Consider the following 24,756-nt stretch of genomic DNA (forward strand, 5'->3'; position numbering starts at 1 on the left):
TGGTGTTAGATTTTGAAAACAGAATAACAGCTGACAAACTGAATATCCAAAACAAATGAGCAGCCTCAAGAACTAAACATGGTTTTTCTGTTTGTTTTTAAAGCTAACAGAAACCTTGGCAACCATACTTCTCTAGAAACTATAAAGAATATTTAAAAGCTTTTCACAGAATTTCTAGTGTCCCAGAACACCCATAATTATAGATTAATTTATTGTGAACTGGAGCAGCAGCAGCAGCAAGAAGAAGATGATAATATAATAGCCAGCATTTATGTAACACTTAACTCTGTTAAGCACAAACACTGCACTAAGCACTTTACAAATGATATCTCATTTGATCCTCACAACAATCCCAAGAGGCAGATACTATTATTATACCCATTTTACAGGAAACCAGGGTAAAGAGGTTAACTGACTTGTCCAGGGTCACATAGCTACTAAGTGTCTGTAAGTGTGTTAAATTTGAACTCAGATTTTGACTCCAGGTCCACTGTTCTATTCACTGCATCACCTAGCTACCTCTGAGTCTTAATATTTAAATTGAAAGTACACCATAATATCCTAATTCTAAAGTACATTTTGATGTTAAAGATAGGTAATACATTTTAAAAGTCTCTAATGTTCTGAAATACTTTCTCCTAACCTGTTTCCTACTTCATATTAGTTTTGCTAACTATTATTCCTCAAAAAAAATCTCCAAGTCATGCTAAATATAAACTCAAAATAATTGCAAATGTTATTTGTCCTGGGAAAATTTTCTTTCTTTCTTTTTTTTTTAGAATTCAGTTTAATTCAACCTAACAAACATTTTATTAAGTGCTGATTGGCTATGTGATAGGTACTGGAATGAAAAACACAAAACCAAAAAGGAAACAGTTCCTGTTCTCTCAAGGAACTAACATCCTGCTGGCATGTCATCAGTTTGATAATAATGTTCTACTATCTTAAAATATAATTGAGTCAAGTGAAATGTCAGTAAATTCATCTAATATTTTTATTCATTTCATACTATTTTCCCATCCTGACTTCTTACCATGACAGGCCTTAATTTAAGTTGTACCTAACAATTAATTAAAAAATATTAACCAATTAACCTTTTTTTCCTTCTTCAACTTGGTTTCTTTATACTTAAACATTAAATTTAAAGTACATCCCCAAAACAGACAAGCTCATAAATTATCATAAATTTGATACTGCCTTAACCATTAACCCAATTTATAAAAAAGTGAATCTCAACCAAAATATTCTCTTTGTGATTACAAATAAATTTGTCTTGTTTATTGATCAAAAATCCTGACTTCACAAGAAAATTGACTATAATTCTCTTAGGTTAATAAGATTTCTGGAATACAAAGCAAACTTCCGGTAAAAAGTGCTTCCCTTATCCTCTGCCCACGATTCCTTCACCAAAATGAAAAATTAAGTCTGAAATTTTTACTAACCTAAATGAACTTTAAAATTACTTGAAAACATGAAATACCAAATACAATCAGCACTTGTTAGTACAATCTGCAAGGCAAAAATTATCACATACTTGGTTTAACAAAGATGGAAATCTGTACTAGAAAGACATAATAAGGCAAAGTTTGAAAATAGTTTTATTTTGGTTTTCCTAATAAAAATCAAAGTTTTGGAGAGGCAATGTGGGGTGGTAGATAGACAGCCAGTCTAAAAGTCAGGAAGACCTGGGTTTAAAACACATACAAGTTGTGTGAACCTGAGTAAGTCACTTAACCTCTCAGTGCCAGAGGTGTCAAATTCATCTCTCATGTGGTCAGCAAAACTACAGAGTATAGCCTGAACCTGATTAAACTGCAATTAGAAAATATTTAACAAAATAAATCAAAATACAATCCCATGTAGATAATGTTAATTTGTGATTTTCTCAGTCAATATGTGCAGCAGGAATTCACTTCTATTTATTTGACACTACTGCTCTAGGCTACTTTCTACAACTAAAAGGTACAGAGAGGTAATAACCTACGTTGTTGTTGTTGTTGTTCAATCTTGTCAGACTCTTCATGACCCCCCATGCCATATCCTTCTCCAGTGGATTAAGGCAAATAGAGAGAAAGTAACTTGCTCAGGGTCAAACAACTAGTAAGTGTCTGAGGCTGGATTTGAACTCAGGTCTTCCTGACTCCAGGCTCAGTACTCTAGCCACTGAGCCCTCTAGCTGTCTCCAGTGACCTTCATTAGTCCCAGGGAATTTTCTCAGCAGTTTCCTATTCCATTGAAAATACAGGTTCAGTTATTCTTCTCTGTATTTGATTTTCCTAATCCCAGAGTACTTTTAATGGAAAAATATTTCTGGAATTAACATGTTACTTTTCTATTTAAAATGGAAATGCAGTTTCGTTTATACAATGCAATTCAATTTAGCCTTTCAAAAATTGCCTATGTCCTAGTTTTAATATTTCTATCAAGTGACAATGAAATCTACCATTTTGTAATAACTTATTCATTAACTATCATTTAATTCATAGCTCTTATTAGATCACAGTTCTAATAATTTACTTTCAAATAAAACTTTAAAAGAACGTAGTGGCACAGCGAGGAAGATTTTTCTAAGGTAATAACTTCATTTCATTATGTACAGTTTTAGACTTCTATTTGTAAAAATTTCTGATGCTACTTTTCTGTATATAAGTGCTGTCACTGAGTTCCTTCAAATTATATGAATGACGAAAGTTAGGTACTTTTTTAAAATAGCAAAGTGTCACCAGTGAAATTTAACAAAAGGGCAAACTGAGATAATGCTTTGAGCAAGATAACATCTATTAGCAGGGGCATGCTGCCTATCAATAAATGGGTTAATGACTTGCCTCCATTTATGCTAAAGACACTGAGTAAAAGGACAGTTCCCCTTTTATAGGTTTTGGGGAGTACAGAACAAAGAACACAATAGGGTAGATAGCATCATGACACTGAGGGGAACAGGGGCTATCAGTGACTCCCTTCTTAATAAGTGCTCATTATTGGAGTCCAGGTGCAAGGTCAAAAGATAACAGACCAGCCCCTTTTGGAGAGCAAACTAGACATCCTTGAAGGATGGCTAATTAGACCTGACTCCCTTGTGTTCATATGCAACCTGTCTACTCCCACCCCCACGCCTCAGCTAAATTCCTTGAGGCAAGAATAGATCCATGATTAGCAGGAGAGCTAGATTTCTAAAATCAACCTAATACAAGACAGCTGAATTCTAAACTAAGTGTCAAGAAATTAATTTTCACAAAATATTTAATCATTTCACTTTCCTTTTCATAAAACATACAGTTAACTTGTTTTCAGTATAGAGCCCAACTATTTTACTTTTTTTTTGTTTTCAACATTCACTTCCATAAGCTTTTGAGTCTTCAATTTTCTATGCCCCCCCTTACCTCCTCCATGCCCAAGACAGCACACAATCTGAAATAGGCTCTAGGTATACATATATGTTAAACATATTTTCACATTAGCCCAACTATTTTAGACTAGCTCATAGGATTACAGATTTAGAGCTCTCTATAATCTTGCCACATTCTACCCATCTTAATTTATTTTCAGTTAGGCTGGTTTAACTACATTGGTCATTTTCATTTCTGTTCCTTTGTTTATGGTGTCTTCCCTGTAGGAAATGCCAACCTTCTTTTTCCATCTACATAAATACTTCTTATCCTTCAAGAAAAGTCCTACTACCTCCAAATCATATTAAGTTGTCTCCCCTTCTGAGACCTCTTAATATATTATCTGTACTACTCTCTTTTTATGGTACATAATCATAAACTGCCTTGTACTGCTGCTTAACTTTCTCACTGTTTAGGCCTCATCTTTTTGTCTGGATTGTAAGTTGGAAGACTTTCTATAATGGTGAAACTATGTTTTGTACACCTCATAGTACTCTAAGTATATAGCAGATATTAAAAAAAAATATTCAAGTAGAACTGAATTGACCAGACTCTGTTTTTTCTTTATATCTTTATCAATAGTGCTTTATTACACAGAACACATTCTAAAAGATCAATGATTCATGGCTTAAGGTCCTCTGCTTAACTGCAGGAAAAAAATGAGAACTGGAATTAGCCTGTGCATATCAATAACACAAAAATGATAACAATAAAAATCTGTTTACTGGTGATTTTTGTAAATGTTGCATTTATGGTAATGTTCATTTTAAAAAAATACAACAAACTCACCAAACATGCTTTGTTAACACTGCCTTTTCTTCATTACTTGGCCAACAACACTATATGCTCAAATCAACAATAACAAAGCACCTGCAAAAACCTTCTGTAATATTCTTTTAAAAAATAGATATTTTGTTTTGACACAAGACACTTTTTGGCAAGAACCCAAAGAACCTTTCTTAAAAAGTACATTCCCTGAAAAAAGTTACTTTACTAATAGAAAGGTAGATTATGTCTAGTAATCTATACAAATAAATTTAAGACTACAAACAAGTTTACTTTGGTATACTACCCAACCTCATATGTGGTAGATAATCATGTATTCAAATCATTATCACATTCTCTAAAGAGCATTAATGAAATTAACTTTCCTGTTTATTACTCCATATTAGAATTAAATATCTGCTTTTGCACAGGTATGAGTTACTACTAAATAAAGACTCAACTAAAAAGTGACATTATTGTTCTAGAACTGCATTCAAAAGGAAATGTTTTATACAATTCAGGTTTTAAAATCCACTGACTAGTTCTAAGTAATGTTGGCAAAGCTCATCAAAATGTCAACCTTTCATTTTCCTTAAGTGATCACATGTTAGTGGACAAATAAAGGTTTGAAATATAGTTCTAAAACCAATTAAATACAAACATCAACTTCCTTTCTTATTTGTAGTTCCAAACAGACCAAGAATTAAAAATAAGATGCTATTCTAATAGACTATTCAACTCATTTAATGTAGAATGCTTAGGTATAAATATTTTCATGCTAAAAACAACCCGATATTCCACTACAGATAGCATGACCGTATAATCTTCTATTACAAAGATCAAGCAGGTCTTTCTACACAAAAATCAATATCAAAGAATCAGGTCTGACTACATAAAAATTACAGATTTGTTTTTAACACAGCTAGGTGATAGTTATCCGATGAGATCAGATAACCTGAAACATTGCCACACACCTGAAATACTATACTCATGGCACATAACAGATGGCAAAAAAGAAAGCAATTGAAATTATGAAGAGAAAATATGCTTTAAAAAAACTAATCTTGTTAGTGAATTTACTATAACAGAAACAAATGCATATTTTAAATGAGACTCAAAGGTCACTTTTCCCCTTAAATATGTCAAGGCATTCAATTAAATCTCTTAATTATTAATAATGCACTTTATTCCCAAGTGGTTGTAATTATAAAATTCAAAATTTCACTCTGCGCTCATATACAAATACTTTAACAAAAAAGGGGTTCTGGAGATCTCTCTTGGTAAAAACAAGTATCTATTTTAGCATTAGAAATCAGTTGGAAAACTAAGCATGGAAAAATTGATCACAATTAAAAAATTACTTACTACTGAGCACAATCAATCAACTGATATTCATTAGATCTCTCATAGCAGGCTTTCACACCTTCATCTTGCCAAAGTGTTTTAGTATGTTCATAAAATTCCTAAAAGTAAACAAAAGAAAAATATTAAATAAATAATAAAGACATTAGATAGGATAACAATGCTACCATTTCCACAAATCTGTCCCAAATATCAAACTATTACATTTTTCATTTAGAAAAACTTGCTTTCATTGATTAGCACTTTGATTCAGCACCTACCCTGTGTACCAAAGTGTATTAGGTATTGTGGGAAGAAAAAAGTAGTCTGCATAATGAGACTGTAATTTAGATATAACACATAAAAATAAAGTGATAAAATAAATTGCAATAATGTTAATAATAAATGTCAAATGAGTTGCATAGGTGCTTAATAAATGCTCATGAATAATTGCCAGTTTTTATTGCAGGGAGCCCATGATTTATTTCTTGTAAATCCTTTACAGACGAAAATTCAACCTAGGAATATCCTCCTTCTTACTGCTATGCTTAGGATTTCATTCTCATGAACTAATAAAATTTTAGAGAGCTGGAAGTGACCTTAGAGACTCTCTCCTCTAATCACCTCATTGTATAGATGAGGAAACTGAAGCTCAGAGAGATGAGGTCTCAAGCTCCAACATCCTCATCTCCTAGCTCAGTGTTCTTTCCATTACATCAAGTGAACTTCCTCTCTCTTTTTCCTCTGCTTTGATGCTATACTCATAGTCTGCCAAGGACAAGCTCCCTTCTCACTTCATTTCAGTCCTATGTTTAGTGGCAAGATAAGCAGTAAGTGGCCAGGGAAGAAGAAGAAATTGTAAAATATGAAGGAAACACTCCCCCAATACAACGATTTCTTGCTGATAGTGGCCTCCATCCCGTCTCATCTTCCCTTCTGCCCTACCCAGCCTTATCTTTACTCCAGAGTCTGAGCCTAATTCTACTGATAAAATGTCTAGAGGATAACACAAGAAAAGAATTTTCCTATGAAATGCTGAATAGTCTGACTAGTCCAAAAATCCAATATTAAAATTTTGAGAGTTGGTTTTTTACCATAGAGTCTAATAATTAGTGGGATCCAGCAGGAGAAAAAGGGGAAAAGGGACCTAGAATTACTTATTAAAGGGAAGGAAAATCAGGGGCATTAGCCTCAGGCTTAAATGTGGTAAAGAGAAGCTGGATAGATCTTTCAAGAACAAAGGTGAACTTCCATCCACTGTGACCTCCCTTCTTTTCCCAGCTCTACAATTTCAACCATCTATTCCAATATCCACTTTTTGAATAGACAGCACTTTTCCATTGCCCTCCCTCTAGTTACCTTTCCAACTGAGATTACCTTCCAATTATAGTTTCTCTTTCTCTCTCTGTCTCTGTCTCTCTGTCTCTGTCTCTCTCTCTCTCTCACACACACACACACACACACACACACACACACACACACACGATGCTTCCAAAACTAGGTTATTTTCAATCTCAAACTTCATTTCCTGCTTCTCTGCATTTGTTCAGTCTGCCAGTGTGCCTGGAATGTATTGTTTCTTCAACCATATCTGTTAAAATCATTCTCTTCTTCATGGCTTAGCTCAAATATGACCTCTTCCACAATTTCCCAAAGTTTACTGTCCTTTGCACATTCTACCTTGAATTAGGCTTATTTGTATGTGTGTAATATTTTCTAGCTCTGTCATTTTCCATCTTTGTATCTTCATGCATTCATTGAATGGAAGTTAGGAGTGGCGAGAGGAGTTCATACTTGAGTCTCACTCTCATATGAATTATAAGGAAGTATACACAGAATTGGGTAGAGAAATACATTTCACTCAAAGAGAAATAGGAGAGAAAGGGGAGAAGGGGATAGGGGAATTGGAGAGAGGATAGACTAAGGGAGGAATTAGTCCTAAGTAAAACAAATTCTAAGGATAAAAAATGCTTTGTCTGAGGTGGCAATGAATGGGAATCTGAGAGGGTACCCACAAACTGGGGCATGGATAAACAAGGCATAGTATATAAATATAATGGAATATTGTTATGCTGAATTCTTATCAGCATAATGATCAATCAGAATTTCAGTGAACTAATGATGAAACATGCTACTCTCCTAAGAGAAGTGAAGGACTCAGTGTAAAATGGGACAATATTTTTTTGGACATGGACAACGTAGGAATTTGTTTTGATCAAGTATACTTGCTTGTGATGTTTTTTTAATAAAATGTTCTCAATTGCAGGTAGGGATTTAGGTAGGACGGGAAGTAGGCAGATCTTGAATGATTAGAACAAAATATTTTTAAAAAATAATTGAGGGTTAAGGTTTAAAAAAAGAAGTGGTGCCTGAGCTGAACCTTGAAGGACGCTAGCAATTCTAAGCGGTGGAAGCAAGGAGGGGATACGTTCCAGGCATGGGTGACCATTTGTGGAAAAACTTAGAGCGGAGTTAGCATCAGTTCCTTGGCAATAGGAAAGCTCTAGTTGCTTTGAAGAGGTATGTGTGTGAGGGTGGGAGCAGAGGTGAAGTATCTGACATAGGGAGTCCTAGAGCTCTCTGCTGTGTCTGGCACTGAAAAATGGAACTTTGAATACATCCCCATGCTGTTCCCTATAGAAAAACTATTATAAATTATATTATAATTATATAACTACATTAGATGGCTATATTTAACCATTATAATTATATAGTCTTATCATTAATTCTACTGTTCAGATACACAAAAATTAAATAGGTTTCTATGCTCTGGCCTGGGAACCTAACTATTCCATATTGTTTCTAAGAGAAAAAGTATTCTGTGTCAGAAAACAGTTCTATCATAAGTTAGGAGCTGTTTGCAGTTTCACTTAGCAAAAACTTCACTTAACTTTACCATAGTGAGGATTATCTAAACAAATAACTTGATTTTCAATTCCTGAAAATAAAGAGTAGCAAAACTTCACTAGATTGTTAGCTTCATTCCATTTGCTTACCACATGGGTCCATTTTAGCAACAAGTAATGTATACCTCAGCTTCTCCAGCTTTAAAAGAGGGATAATAATATTCTGTCTTACAAAGGTTCCATTGGAATTAATGAATCAATATTAAAGCACTGTGAAATCTATGTATAAGACATGCTATAAATGCAAAGTATTATTATGTAAAAAGTTAACTTATAAGCAACTTACATTCTCTGAAAGTAGTGATTAAAGCATACCCACACTCTTTGGTTTCAGCTTTCCACACAAGATTATGAAGCTAGCATGCTAAAAATAATTCAGTACCCTCAGGAGAAGTTATAGGCCACATAAATCAAAGAGTGTAGAGCTGAGCATTAGAGCCTTTAATTTCTAGTTTCTTTTCAACTAAAGCAAAGTCAGACTATAGAAACTAAATCTCAATGTACACAGCAAGTACACAGCAAGCAGTCTAGAGTCTAGTAAGTTCAAAGATTCTTTAAAAAGAACAGTCTGACTTCATGCTAGAATAATGTAAATGTAATGATAGATAAGTACTGAAGGAAAGTATCTGTATGTAAATGTACTGGATGAAAGTCAGGAGATTTGATTTATAATTCTAGTTCTACCACTATGTTACTCTGGGCAAGTCATTTACTTCATCTGGCTTTCTTTGTTTCTGTTATGTGAGGTAGGAAAGTAAAGGCAAGAATATTTTACCTCTGCTGTATAAGACTCACTTCTGTGATTTAAAAAGTGCTCCAATTATACTACTTTCTTTACTTTTTCTATTTTGGGCATCACCATTACATTAAGAGTTGGATATGACCGAAAAACAACTGAACAACATTACTAGTTTTCCTTTCTCTTCAACCCTAATTAGTACAGTACCTCCAATGTTAAAAACAAAACAAAAACCCTTCCTCGTTACAAATGCACATAGTTAATCAAAATTAATCTACATACTAGTCATGTTCCCAAAAGGGGTGATTTGTTAATTTGCCTAATTATTCAGGAAAGACTTAAAAATTTCTATTTCCCAGTAGTTAAGTATAGTTCCTTCTAAATATCCACCACTCTTAACCCAGAAATGTCTGCATTTTTTGTCATGGAAAATTTAGTTTTTCTTACTTTTGAGAGAAAGCAATAATAATTACCCAAACTGACAAAAGGTTTGGGATATTTGGGGATTCAATAATCCAAATAATTTGTAATATAGACCTTATTGACTTTAAAATCAATGAACTAAACCACAAAAATAACCAATACACTATTTCAATACAGGAATTTTAAGTACAAGAAAAGACCAATAAAATAGATATTTACTAATACAAGACATAGATTATCATGAATAATAAAGATCTTCCACAGAAACAGACTTAGTGTTCTGCCAATTTTGCCCTGGGAGCAGATTTCTGAGAAAGTAGGTTTTTAGAAATAATAAAACTAAATTTTGGCCCAGTGAAAACTTTGGCACCATCTCAAGTTCTCGAATATTGCCAAGTAGAGTAGCACTTTATATCCAAAACTTTTTAGTATAGTTTCTGACTCAGCTTTAATGTATTACCAAAGCATACGTATAATCTTTGTACAACAGCTCATCTTCCTATGAATTTTGGAAATTTCCTTAAAACTTCATAAAATAACATGGCTCATTTGTGTGCCCATGTTTTAGAATTTCTAAAAAAGCAAATCAAAACAAACAAAAAAAATTTTCAGTGTGAGTGACTAATCCTTCCAAAAGAGTTTTCCTGAATAAACTACCATGAAAACATATTCCCTTTTGAAATCCACCTAACTGAAACATTAACTCAAATACTTTACTTGTAGACTTAGGGAAAATAAAAAGTTGAATACTAATAACCAGAAAGCCTCTAACATCTTAGAATAACAATTTTTTTCAACTCTGAAAGGAAGAATCAATGCCTCATATTAGAGAATGGGTACTTTTACTGAACTAATTCCAGTACCATTTCAACTGTGTTTTAAATTATTATGGCCATGAATAATTAATTCCTTTTAAAAAACCATAGTAAATTACGTTTTAATTGTTTTCATTATATCATTTTCAGGGATTTCCTATTACAACACAAAGACTAAAACTGTTTGCATGAAATTGAAAACCTTCAGCAATCTGCAATTTTATCTGCTTCCCCTTGTCAAAAATCATTTGCACCAGCCAAATTAGTCTACTCTCTGCTCCCAAAGAATCCATATATAATTGTCTCCAACCCTTTTATCATGCCTTCTATCTTCTTGACACATTAACTAAATTCTGCCAGTCACTGAATATCTACTTTCTGTTCATCCATTAATTTTTTAACATCTTGCAGTATGGCTTCTATCTTTTCCAGTAAGACTTCTCTGGGGTTACTGGTAACTCTTCTTGTTGAAAATAAATTTTTAAAAAGTTAAGTTACCTTTGCTTACAGTTTAAAGCAGAAAACTAGAGAATCGATTTTCTAGTTTCAATGTACTATGGAAATCTTGCACATAAGAAGTAGAAGTTAAATACATTAGATCTCATATTAAAGGAAAAGTTTTTTTCTAGGTGATTTAGACTTCTGACCAGAAGAATCAGTTCATTTATTCAATGTTTACTGAGTACTTACTACATGCAGTGTACTTTACTAGATGTAATGGGAATAACAAACAAATAAGATATGGTCCTTGCTTCCAAAGAGTTTATAATCCAAGAGAGAAGATAATGCCCTTATTACAAGATAGGGGCGAAAAGGAAAATATAGTTTCACATTTGTTGGAATTTGTTAGCCAGTGGTAATAATAGTAAATCAGGAATTATCTTAGTTGAACAATCATGACTGAGCTCATTACATCTGTTAATATTGAGAACTCTGATAGGTGATAATGGATAGCTGTGGCTCCAGAGATTTTATGGTTTTTAAACCATTTTAAATAGAATGATACAAGAATGAACCTTATAATAAGTTTTTAAATATTTCAAAAAATATCACACTCAAAAAAGTAAAATTGGCTGGTGATTACTTATATGATGGTACATCGTATGGGATAATATGTTTGTATGTGCTTTCACCACTGACTAGTTACAGCAGGCCCACACAACCTGCAGCCTGACAAAGAATTTCCTCTATATACAAAAGATGTATTATTCTATATTTTTTGTGGGTTGCCTTAATCTTTTGGTGTGTCCCTGAAGGTCACAGGTTGTGCAGGCCTGAATAATAGCAAAGGTTAAAATCAATACCAAACAAGTAAAAATGGGAAATTTATTCTGTGTGAAATTACAACAGATCCAAATTTACCTTTTAAAACACATTACTGATGCTCCAAATGGGCAAGACAATGAGGAAAAGATGCCTACCTACAGCCTTCTTATCGAAAGTTAATTGGTAAAGCAACTGTCACAACGGGAGTGTCAAAAAGTCCCAGAAACTGCCTCAACAGCAAAATATCCAATTAACATCCAAAAGGACACTTTTATTTTCTAAAACCAACCTATCTGCAAAATATTATGGAGAACGGTGGTGTATAATTCACCTCAAAAAAACCCAAAGATCAATGCATATGAAAAAATATGCAGAAAACTTGGCATTTTAGTCAACTAAGCCAGCATATCCTAAAACTATTTACACATAAAATTGAGAGAACAAATAGATGAAAATGGAACAAATCTATTGTTTCTATAACTATTTTCATTGTGACAACGAAGTCACCCATTTGGATGCTAACATTTGTCCCTAATGTGCTGTATAAAAGAAATGGAAATGGCACTTAGAAAAAAAGGTTAGGAAAAGTGGTGGAAACTAATAAAAATATACACAAAAAAAATGTTCAAGAGCCAATACAAATTTGAAAGCATTTAGGAATTGGTTGTCAATAAATTGAAAAGAAGAGATGATAAAAAGTGGGAAGAAAAACTAGTAGTATTATCAGTAACTACCAGTAAAAAGTACAGATAGTACTATTATCAGTCACTATTGACTACTTTTGCAAGTCTATAAAGACTTTGAGAAGTATAGAAGTTATTAACTGTCTATTATGTGTAAGGTCCTATTGTAGATGCTGGAGATACAAACACAAAATGAAAAAGTTACTACCTTTAAGAAGTTTACATATTACTGGAGAGAAGAAAAGAGGGAGATAAAATATACAGAGAGAAGTTGATACAAATTATTTAAGACACTGAAGCCACAAAGAGGGAATCATGAAAATTCTCTTGTAGGAGGTAATACTTCAATTAACAATTAAATGAAATTTAAGAATTTAGGAAGTTTGCTAAATATAGCAAACTTTTTAAGCTATGTATTTAACAAATTTCTTCAAAAATATGCTCAGAAAAAGCTACCTGCCCTTGTTTTCTTCCTAAATTTCACTCTATCCTAGTTTAATAGGCATAAAATCAATGAGAAATTTAAAAAGTGAAGAAATGGCAGAATCAACTTCTTTATAAAACAGGATGATAGATTTCTATTGGAAGGAAAAAATCAGCAGCTTATTAAGACTACAAAAGAACAATAGTCTACTGTTGGAGCTGGTATCTGAACTTTATGTTCCAACAGACTTTTATCCTCCTCCCCCTCCTTATTTTTTTCATTCTATTTCTCTTCATTTCTCCCACAAACTTTTCTGTCTCATGTTGATTCACTTCCTTGAAACAAGTAATAGAACCCAAATCAAGAAACCTGATCCTGACAAAGAATCATACAATACTATTAGCAGAGAAATATTGAGATGAGGAAGTAAAGAAGTTAATGTTTCTTTAAGGTTATTAGTTTCTATATGATATGTATACTTGAATAAGTGCATATATTTAACAGAACCAGAGCTGGAAAGAATCTTAGTAATCTAGTATCTACCCCATATTCAGATGAGAAAACTAGAGTCAAGGAAGTTTATGTGAATTGCACAAGGTCATGTGGTTATTTAGTGGTAGAGTCATCACTAGAACACTCCACTCATTTTATAGATGAGGAAACAAGAGTGGAAAAGTTAAATGACTTGTCCATAGTCACATGAATAGTAAGTGGCAGAGACAGAATTTGAACCCATTATGCTGCAATGCTTCATTCATCCCTTAAATAAATCTAATGGAACAGATTTTCAAAATTTAATTTCCCCTATTAAAGTTTCTCCAAAGTCTACCTGGAAAATTTCCTCTCCTCTGCTATACAACAATTCATCCTCCAGGTATGACAAAGTGATTTTCCTAAAGCACAGGTCTATCTCATTCCTCTCCTTAATAAAATCCAGTGGCTCTCAATTATCTCCAGGATTTAAAGCCCTTCACAAAGCTGGCTGCATGTCACTTTTCCAGTTTTACTACAAATGACTTCTCTTCATCAACATTACAATGTAGTCAAAGTGGCCTTCTTATTGTTTCAGAACAATCCATCTTGTATTACTGGGCCTTGATGCTGGCTGTCCCCTATACCTGGAATATATTTTCTATTCACTTCTATCTCTTGGCTTCTTTCGAGGCTCAGATGAAATACCAGCTTCAACATGAAGCCTTTTCCTGATATCCTTTAGTGCAGGGTTGGGGGACCTCTCTTAAAAAATTGTGGCCCTCTAGGTTCTCAAGTGCAGTCCTTTGACTGAATCCGAACTTGTATATGTAGACACATACAATTATTTTATATACCTAGTTATGTAACACGGTGTTTTTCCTCTCTTGAGCAGGGGTTGGAAATTTTTTTCTGTAAAGGACCAGATATTAAACATTGTAGATTTTTCAAGCCAAGAGGCAAATTTCAGGACATTATGTAGGTGCTTATATAATGAGAGAAAATAAATTTTGACAAATTTTTTTATTCATGAAATTGACATTATTTAGTACAATTTCTTATAATATAAATTTACTAATGAGAAGAATGGAATTCTTTTTCTGAGGGGGATAAGTTTTGTTTAGTTGAGGTTCAAAGTTTGTGTTATCTAGCAAAATCAGTTGCAAACGTTCATCTGCCAATGTTGATCTGTATGAGATTTTATGTATTTTATCCTTTCACAAAGACAGGTACTGTCAAATACTGACATCAAGCTATATAATCTCAATTGTTCTTTACACAAAAGTTCTTCACATAGGAGACATTTACAGAATTTTCAGATTTCTTCTATTGGTATCTGCCTTTTACCATGGCATTATATCACATCAGAGAAAGTGCTTGCTCTATGAGTAAAGCAGAATTGAAACAGCTCAAAGGAAACACAGGATGTGCAAATTTAGAGCATCCACCCCAAAAGTTCACATGGACTATTTGTAACCAATCTGTGGTAGAGCATTCTGAGCTTGTATTGATCTGATCAGCCACAGTCAGACACATTGAAACTTGACTTTATCATAATGATGTCATTTTGGTCCTCTTCGAGAATGAAGGACAACTAACATTACAATTGCTTCCAATGGAACATAAAGTAAGGTTTCTTAACTGCACAGCTCAATGGATTTTGGACTATGGAAATATCATTTTGCACTTTAATGCAGCCCCCAAAAAACTACTAAAACTGTACTTCAATCTCTGAAAATATATCCACTGCAAATTTATACAGGAATCAAGATCTTGCTACTGGTCTTAATTTTTTACAGCAAGGGAAATATATAAAGCAGATTGACATTATTTGTGATTTAAGCAACATTAGTTATTGTGGGACTGACTTTACCATAGTAAAGCTTTGCCTATAAATACTGCTTTGCCTTGTATTTTAGGTTTAATTCATTAAGAATGTTACCAAGTTGATAGGAAGAACTAATTTCCAAAGCCATTCAGTATTCTACAATAGTGTAGGAGGTTCTTCTTCAGAAACATCTCAGCCCTGAACTTAAAAAACACAATGAAACTTTTTCCCTCTTTTTTCTTTTTGTTTTGAAGTGATGGGTATGCCCAAGTAAAAAAAATCACAATATGCATGGGACTTGAAATGCTGTCTAGTTATAACTGTTACTGGAATTTGTAGTGTGTTGAGCAGTAGTGTGAAGTGATGAGAGCACCAAATATGGTCCCTGATGCAACCAATCAACTCTGCCATTGTAGCACAAAAGCAGCCATAGAAAGACAATCCATTAATGTACAAGTGTGTCTGTGTTCCAAAACAATTTTATTAATAGTTGCCAAAAGTTAAATTTTGTATAATTTTTACATCACAAAATATTATTCTTCTTTCAATTTTTCCAACCATTCAAAAATATAAAAAACTGTGCCTAGCTCATGAGCCACATAAAAATGGTCAGTGGGCTGGATTTGGTCCAGAGACCATAATTTGCAAACCTTTCCTATTTTCCCAGTGCCTAGCACAGTGCCTGGCACATAGGAGCTACTTAATAAATGTTTATTGATTGATGAAGTGTTTGCTGAACCCTCATCCGAGAACATAAATTTTCCAAATTATTTTTTAAACCTTAAATTTCTTTTTTTTCCCTGAGGTAAATATTTATTTTATTTTAATTAATTATTTTATTTGTTTTCAGTGTTCTATAATCACCTCCATATATCTTAGAATTTTTTTCCCTCCTTTCCCCTATTTACCCTCTCTCTCCCTACTCCCTCCCAGAAATGGTGTGCAATCTTATATAGGTTCTATACATACATTCCTATTAAATACAATTTCACCATAGTCATGTTGAATAGAAGAATTAAAATGAATGGGAGAAACCAAAACACAAAACTAAACATAATACAACACAAAAGAAAATGGTCTGCTTCAATCTGTGATCCAATTTCACAGCTCTTTCTCTGCATGTGGAAAGTGTTTTGCCTCAAAAGCCCATTGCGAATTTTTTAGGTCCTTGCATTGCTATGAAGGACTAAGTCTTCCAGAAAAATTCCTTGCACGCTGTGGTTGTTGCTGTGTACAACGTTCTCCTGGTTCTGCTTCATTCACTCAGTATCAGTTCATATAAGTCTTTCCAGGCCTCTCTGATGTCTTCCTGTTCATCATTTCTTATAGCACAACAGTATTCCATACATTCATATACCACAACTTGTTCAGTCATTCCCCAATTGATGGACATCCCTTTGATTTCCAGTTTTTGGTCACCACAAAGAGAGCTGCTATAAATATTTTTGTACATGTGGGACCCTTTCCCATTCTTATGATCTCTTGGGGATACAGTCCTAGAAGTGGTATTGCTGGGTCAAAGGGTATGCACATTTTTGTAGCCCTTTGGACATAGTTCTAAATTGCTCTCCAGAATGGTTGGATCAGCTCACGGCTCCACCATAAATGGATTAGTTTTCCAACTCTCCCACATCTTCTCCAACATTTATCATCTTGCTGTTTGGTCATGTTAGCCAATCTGATAGATGTGATGTGGTACCTCAGAGTTGTTTTGATTTGCATCTTTCTAATCAATAGTGATTTAGAGTATTTTTTCATATGACTATAGAAAGCTTTAATTTCTTCCTCTGAAAACCACCTATTCATATCCTTTGGCCATTTATCAACTGGGGAATGACTTGTATTCTTGTGCATTTGACTCAGTTCTCTAGACAGATATGTGGAGTGTGGAGTGTGTATGTGTGTGTGTGTGTATGTGTGTTTGTCCTTCATTGCTGAAGAAGACCATGCCATCAGAGAAATAATGACATGACTTGCACTTGACTTTGTTTTGAGTGAGGGAGGGCTGTGCAGGTCACCAGCCTCACTTCTCCTCCAGAGCCATCTGAATCCAATGACAAGATATGCATCAGAATGACTGGAGATGACCTAGGATGAGGCAGTTGGGGTTAAGTGACTTGACCAAGGTCACACAGCTAGTGAGTGTCAAGTATCTGAGGTGAGATTTGAACTCAGGTCCTCCTGACTCCTGCACTGGTGCTCTATCCTTTGCACCACCTAGCTGCCCTGACTCAGTTACTCAGTTCTCTATATATTTTAGAAATGAGGCCTTTATCACAGACACTTGTTGCAAAAATTCTTTCCCAGTTTTCTGCTTCCCTCCTCATCTTGACTGCATTGGGATTGTTTGTGCAAAAATTTTTCAATTTAATGCAATCAAAATTATGCATTTTGCACTTCATAATGTTTTCTATCTCTTGTTTAGTCAAGAATTTCTCCATTCTCCATACGTCTGACAAATACACTATTTTTTGCTCCCCTAATTTGTTCAGAGTATTAATCTTTATACCAAGATCACGTATCCATTTGGACTTTATTCTTGTGTATGGTATCATGCCCAATTTCTGCCACAGTGTTAAACAGTTTTCCCCAGCAATTTTTGTCAAACAGTGAGTTTTTATCCCAGAATCTGGGGTCCTTGGGTTTATCAAACAGTAGATTGCTACATTCATTTATTACTTTGCCTTGAGTACCTAACCTATTCCACTGCTCTATCCCTCTGTTTCTTAGCCAGTACCAAGTGGTTTTGATAATTGCTGCTTTATAATACAATTTGAGATCTGGTAGGGCTAGGCCATTTTCCCTAGCATTTCTTTTCATTAGTTCCCTTGATATTCTGGACCTTTTGTTCTCCAGAATAATTCTGATATTTTTTTCTAGCTCTAGAAAATAATTATCTGATAGTTTGATTGGTATGGCACTGAATAAGTAAATTTAGGTAAAATTATCATTTTTATTACATTAGCTCGGCATACCCACGAGCAACTGATGTTTTTCTACTTACTTAGATCTGGCTTTATTTGTGTGAAAAGTGTTTTGTAATTGTGTTCATACAGTCCCTGGGTTTGTTTTGGCAGGTATTTTATAGTGTCCACCTTAGCTTTAATAAACCTTTATTTTTTCAATTAATAAGCATTTATCTTTTTCCAGTCTCTGTTTTCCAACACCCACCCCAGCACAAGGTAAAACATAACCTTTCTAACAAATAATGCATAGCCAGCAAAACAAATGGGTAGTGTACTTTACCACCAGTCCTTTAGAATCATAGTTGGTCACTGCATTGTTAAGAATTAAGTCTTTCAGAGTTGTCTTTACAATATTTGTTAGTATATAATTGGGTAAAATTGCTTCTGATGATTTTCTTTATTTCCTCTTCAACTGATATAGAGTCTCCTCTTAAATTTTTTATAAAATTTTATTTTCTTCTCTTAAAAAGAAAAGCAGAATAACTGTTTAATTCATTAGGTCCTTCCAAAAAGTTTGTAGCTCTATTTACAACTCATTCATTTTCTTTTTCTGAGATCGAGCTTGTTTAAATTTTGCTCTCATTTTGTTAATATGAGTACTTTATGTTTTGTAATTATTCACTCATTTCATTGAAGTTGTCAGTTTTATTGATGTACATAGTGGGACAAAATGTTGTTTACTTGCTTTGTGATCCTATTTAGGGTTTTCTTTACAAAGATATTGGAATGGTTTGCCATTTCCTTCTCCAGCTCATTTTACAGATGAGGAAACTGAGGCAAACACAGGTAAGTGACTTTTCAGGTCATAGAACTAGTAACTGTCTAAGGACAGATTCAAACACAGGAAGATGAGTCTTCCTGATAGCAGGCCTGGAACTCTATCCACTGCAATATCTAGCTGCCCCTGTGGAACAAAATAGTTTCTAATAATTTCCTTTATTTTTCTTCATTTTTTGATGAATTCTTTTTTAAAAAAATGATATGAGTAATCTGGCTTTACTTTTTCCTTTTAACAACTTTAGCTAATGATTTATTCTATTTATTGGTTTCCCTCCCATCATAAAATCTCTAGTCTTATTTAAAACTCATTGTTTTGCTTTCAATTTTATTAATCTCTTCTTTGACCTTCTGTACTTTGATATTTAATTTTTAAACATTTGTTTTTTAAAGGATTTTTTTAGTTGGATGCTAAATTGTTTGATTTGCTATTTCTCTTTTTTGTTGATCAAAGCACTTAAAGATATATTATATCACTTAAAATCTACTTTGGTTATATCCCAGTAGTATGTTGCCTCCTTCACAGTCATTTTTTGGTGAAGTTATCTATTGTTTTTACGAATCATTATTCAACCCACCAATTCTTTAGAATTAAATTATTTAGTCTCCAATTACTTTTTAATCCTTTCTTGCTGTTTCTTGATTCAAAATGCATACCTCTCAATCTCCTTTCCCAATCCATGTCTTTTCTCTCTGTCAAAATTTATTTACTCTAGTGAGATTTTTCTAATGAAATTCCACAAGACTGTGATCACTGTTTTAACTGAACAGACGTAAGAGCTGACAGACTCATTTCCATGCATGTATTTACACATTCTAATCTTTAAGTATACACTCCCAAAGGTAGTGTTAATATTTTTAATTTTCTTTGTACCTGTCCATGGAATCAGTATTGCCAAATTAACAGAATGAAAAGCCTTATACAAAAATGTATATGCTGATAGTATTATCAGCATTCCCTGGTACAAAAAAATAAAAGTGTTTTCAGGATCCCTCATCATACATAAATATAACAGAAACCAGAGAAAGTTTATATTGTTACCAGGTAACCAAGGTTATACTCATTTCTCGTTGGCAGAAACCACACCTTTCACTTGCTGGACTTATATTAGAGAACATTTTCTCCACAGAAGCAACAATAACCCCCATACAATTGACTAAAAGGGTTTTAAGTTAAGAATTAATATTGTAAAATGATGTCTGTAGTAGTGTAATGAATTAGAAGTTATTTTCTGTTTATTTCTTCCAAAGAAAAAACCTACCCCCTCTACAAAAGCAGCAACATGGAAAAAAAAAACTGCCAGAAATAACCAGTCATACTATTTTTTAGTGGTATTCAAGTTTTCCTGGAAGGAACTAGACAGACACAGTCCTTGCATGTCTCACAAATGAAGTTTCATGTTTCCATTACACTGATTCATTTATTGGCACATACTAAAACACACTAATATAGATTTCTCCTATACAAATCTTTCCTGGGAGAATCAAAATTACCCATCAGTCTAACATCCATGCTTCAAAAAGTATTTCAATGATCAAAACATAAATTCTCAAAATGTACAGAGGAAAAAAAAGCATAAGAAACAAACTAGAAACATTAGGTTTTTTGATTAACTCAAAAATCAGTTTAAAAAATTATAAAATTTCTAACACATCCTACTAAGTCCATTAGTAATAGTAAAAGGCTTGTGTCTATGGGTTCTACTTGGCTGCAAAAGATTCCTGGTTGTTTCCATTTCCTTTCTTCATCAACCAAATACCAACTCCTTAACTTTCTTCCCAGAACCTATTTTAATTCACTTAAAAAAAACTATTTGAATTTTGTGTAGTTTTTTCATATCATTTTACTGTAATGACTAAAACTGTAATTGAAATGAATAAAGCTTAGTGTGACTGAAAGATTGTTCCCAAGTTCTTTCCTTTCACATTCTGGTTATGATATTTTAATATTAGGAAAATCACAACTAAGTAAACTTCACTTGTATCTAGCAGGCAAAAAAAAAAAGAGTACAATAAAATATTAGAAAGAATCTAGATGAGGAGAAAAGGGACACTGTGAAATTTGTTAAGGTATACACAAAGAAACATTTTGATAGACATCTTCATATAAATTGAATACTTAATAATTTGAACGCTATATGTAAGGATTTATGATTTTGTTAATGTGGATACCCTTTTCAATGTCAAAGATGACGACTACTCTATAACTTAGTAGGTAGACTTTGAGGGCTGTTGTGGTTAAAAAAATTACCCTGCTTCACTTTAAGGTTTTCATGATAATAGCTACTGATAACCACAGACTTGCAGTTCATCACCAGACCCATACTCAGAGCTTTTTCAATTTGGTGGTACCTAATTGAGCTTACGCTCCATGAGCATACATCCTTTGAGAACCTCAGGTCACTTCCATGTCATGATGAGGCATGAGAGGAGGATTTTTTGAAGGAAAAATACTGAACACATAATGAAATCTAAATTTATATTACAATGGATCAGTGATCTCACTGATGCCAATATCCTCTATTTTACTGCATTTTATGACCCATATATGCATTCTTATTCTGTGTAAATCTTGTCTGTATTCTTCCAAAGGCACAACACAAAGAATCTAACTAATGTGCTGGTAGCATTCCTCTAGAGCTCTTATATTTCATGTACATAATGGAATATAAAGATACTTGAGGTAGGGAGGCCAACCTGAAGTTTATTGCAGTGGTCATGGTGTGAGGTGACAAAGGCCTGTACAAGATAGTAGCAGAAATGTAGAGTATATGAAAAAGAAAAACATGAAATGAAATTGGGAAAGGTAGGCAGAAGTCAGATTGTAGAAGGATTTAAATGGTATGCTGAGAAATTTGTATTTTATCTAAGGAGCTACTATAGATTTATGAATAAAGGAATTACACTGTCATAGCCATGTCCTAGGGGGATTATTTTGTAAGAAAGACGGATTGGAGAGGGAAGTCAATGAAGTAGGCAGATAATTAAGAATTCATAGTCTAAGAGTGAGAGGTGATACCTTCCCTCAGAGACTTTTATCTACTCTGAATATATCTTGTACGGTTGCTTGCATGTTATCTCTCCTATTAGAATATAAACTCCTTCAGTGAATGCTTTTGAGTGTTTTTGCCTTTCTTTGTATCCGTGGTGCTTATCATAGTGCCTGGGACAAAAAAAGGTGCTTACTAAATGGTGACTGACTTGAATTATTCACCTGCAGATCCAAGATTACTAATTTTTAACTCTACAACTGATAGGCATCTAAAACTCTCAACATGTTCAGAACATTATCTTTTCCCCTAAACTTTCTCCTCTTCTAAATTTCCCTGTTACCATAAAGGGGATCACTATTCTTCCAACAATCCAGGTTCACAACTTTGTAGTCACACTCAACTGTTCATCCTCACTCACCTCACAGAGTGAAAAGGTTTTATATATGTGTGTGTGTGTGTGTGTGTGTGTGTGTGTGTGTGTGTGTGTGTGTGTATTTTCTGTTCACTCATTCAGTCACAACTCTAGCTCAGGCCATCACTTTTCACGTACTGAAAAAGTTTCCTATTTAGTCTTCTTTACTCAAGTTCCTCCCTACAACCCATTCTTGAAACAGTCACTAAACTGTACATCTGGGACTAATATAACATCCCCACTCCAGGACCTGTCTACTCAGCAAACTCTAGTGGCTTCCTATCATTTCTCTTATCAAATATAAAGCCCTTTACTTGGCATTTAAAGCTTTTTTTTTTTTAAAAAATAATCTTGCATTCCCTTTGTTCCCTTTAATGCAATCCACAATCCAGTCACACTAGTCTACTTGATGCTCCTTGTGCATAGTCTTCTTTACCTGTATCCATATCTTTGTGCTGGTTGAATCCATACCTGGAATGCTCTCCCTTCTCACTTCCACTTATTAGAAGCACTAGTTTCCTTCCAACTTCAGTTCAAGTGTAATTCTTTGGTTCTCTCTCTCTCCAAACTATTTTATATTCATTTCATGTATCATCTGAATATATTTACATATGCACATGTTGTTTCCCCCATTAGAATGTATGCCCCTTGAGATCAGGGAATAGTTCATTTTTGTCTGCATATTCCTAGGGCTTAGCAGAATGATTGGCACATAGTAGGCCTTTGATAAATGCTTATTGATCAATAATCTCCAAATATGTCCAAGGAACTCAAGACTTAAAATATAAATAAGTCTAGGAGAGTTAAATTCATTAACACTAAGACATAATTTTCCAATATCAGATTATTTCTTGTTTATATAGATAAAATGGGCTAGAGACTAGGACACTAGAACTGAAAATAAGAAATGGGAAAGAGGAGAAGTAATGACACTTAAAGGAAGAAGAAAGGGGTCCAGAAAAGGAAAACTAGAAGTTCCACAGACAAACTCTTTTCTAGCCTACATTTTCCCCTAAATTTTTCATTTACTATTTGTAAGTAAATAAGAAACAAGCAAGAAAATGACTATTTATAAGCTATGTAGGAATGTACTTTTATGTTCTTCATGGCTGTACATTAGTGTAGTTTAAAGGATCATTAGCTACAATAGTCATCTTTTTTCAGATAAAATTTTTTATCACACCATTCTTCAGTTCAAATGTGACCTCAGACACATACTAGCTGTGTGACCCTGGACAAGTCACTTAACAATATTTGCCACAGTTCCTCATCTGTAAAATGAAATGGCAAACTAGGCCAGTGTTTTTGCCAAAAAAAAAAAAAAAATCCCAAATAGGGTCATGAAGAGTTAGACACAACTGAAAAATGACTAAATAACAACACATACATACATAGGTGTGCATATATATATATGGGGAAGAGCTGAACAAACAAGATATAGTAATGTAACAGAATGATACTGAACAGTAATATAAAATATGAGCCTGGGGCAGGGAGTAGGATGCTCATCAAGTTGTCCTGATAAGTTTGATGAGTTTCCCAACCTATCTGATGAGATTCCAGGACATGAGACTTTTCTTAGAGCCATCTGAGGGTTACCTACCCAAGGAGATGGACATGCCAGCCCTTGCCCCACCAAGAGGAAAGAGAAAATGCTGAATCCAAAATGTTGGGTTGCTTGATACTCATTAGAACAGATTCTTGTTTGAAGGCCCATCCGAGCTTTAGTATCTTTGTGAGACCATATTAAAATCTTTTCTTTGCTTGGATGTCCTCTGTTCAGAAGTAGCCTATAGACTTCACACTCAGTGAATATTTACTTCCAAAGAGTTTTTTTTTAAAAGGGAAAAGTCTCATGTATAACAAAATGTTTATTGCAGTGTTCTTTATGGTAGCTAAAAAAAACTAGGGGGAAAGAAGGGATATCATCACTTAGGGATACAAATCATAGTATATTAACTTAATATAATTTTAATGTGTAATGAGAAATAATGAAAATGAGAAATTCAGAGAAACATGGGAAGTCACTGAATTAGAGATTTATACGGAGTGATTCACAGCAAAGAAACAATAATTAAGAGAATATACAAAATGACTTCAGTAATATATGTGAAAATAATAATAAAAGACTGTTGGACATAGATTAATTGTGATAAACAATCTTCCTTCCACACAAGAGAGGGTTCTCCCAGGGCCCTCCTGTTCCACCATCTCTCATGCCTATCTCCTTTTCTCCACTCATAGGGTTATCTCTGTAGTCTAGACTCTCATCACTTCTTGCTGCTTCCACTCCAACAATATATGTTATATCCAAAATGACCCATAATGCTGTTCTTCATTCTCTTTCCCATCCCCATCCCTTTGCATAGGCTATCCCTCATGTCTGGAATGTACTGCCTCTTCTTCTCAACATTTTAGAACACTGGATTTTCTTCAGGACTTAGCTCAAATATTTATTGTGTAGCTGTGTTGTTTTCCCCAGTAGAAATAAGTTTCTTGGACCAGAATTTAAGAACACTTTGAAGGAATAAGCTATATCAGGTGCCACAGTACATTCTTTT

The 24,756-nt window shown here is 33.9% G+C and overlaps 1 protein-coding gene across 4 annotated transcripts in view; it reads right to left on the reverse strand.

Moving 5' to 3' along the window:
- The window catches only part of GNAS (GNAS complex locus), a 308,988-nt gene that overhangs the window by 46,407 nt on the left and 237,825 nt on the right, over positions 1-24,756 (reverse strand). For all 4 annotated transcript variants that reach the window (XM_072633425.1, XM_072633427.1, XM_072633426.1 and 1 more), the window contains exon 5: positions 5,517-5,614. In XM_072633425.1, the coding sequence (XP_072489526.1) occupies positions 5,517-5,614 (98 nt within the window). The remainder of the gene's footprint in view (positions 1-5,516; positions 5,615-24,756) is intronic.

Source organism: Notamacropus eugenii, chromosome 1 (genome assembly GCF_028372415.1).
Source record: "Notamacropus eugenii isolate mMacEug1 chromosome 1, mMacEug1.pri_v2, whole genome shotgun sequence".
Lineage (NCBI taxonomy): Eukaryota > Metazoa > Chordata > Mammalia > Diprotodontia > Macropodidae > Notamacropus > Notamacropus eugenii.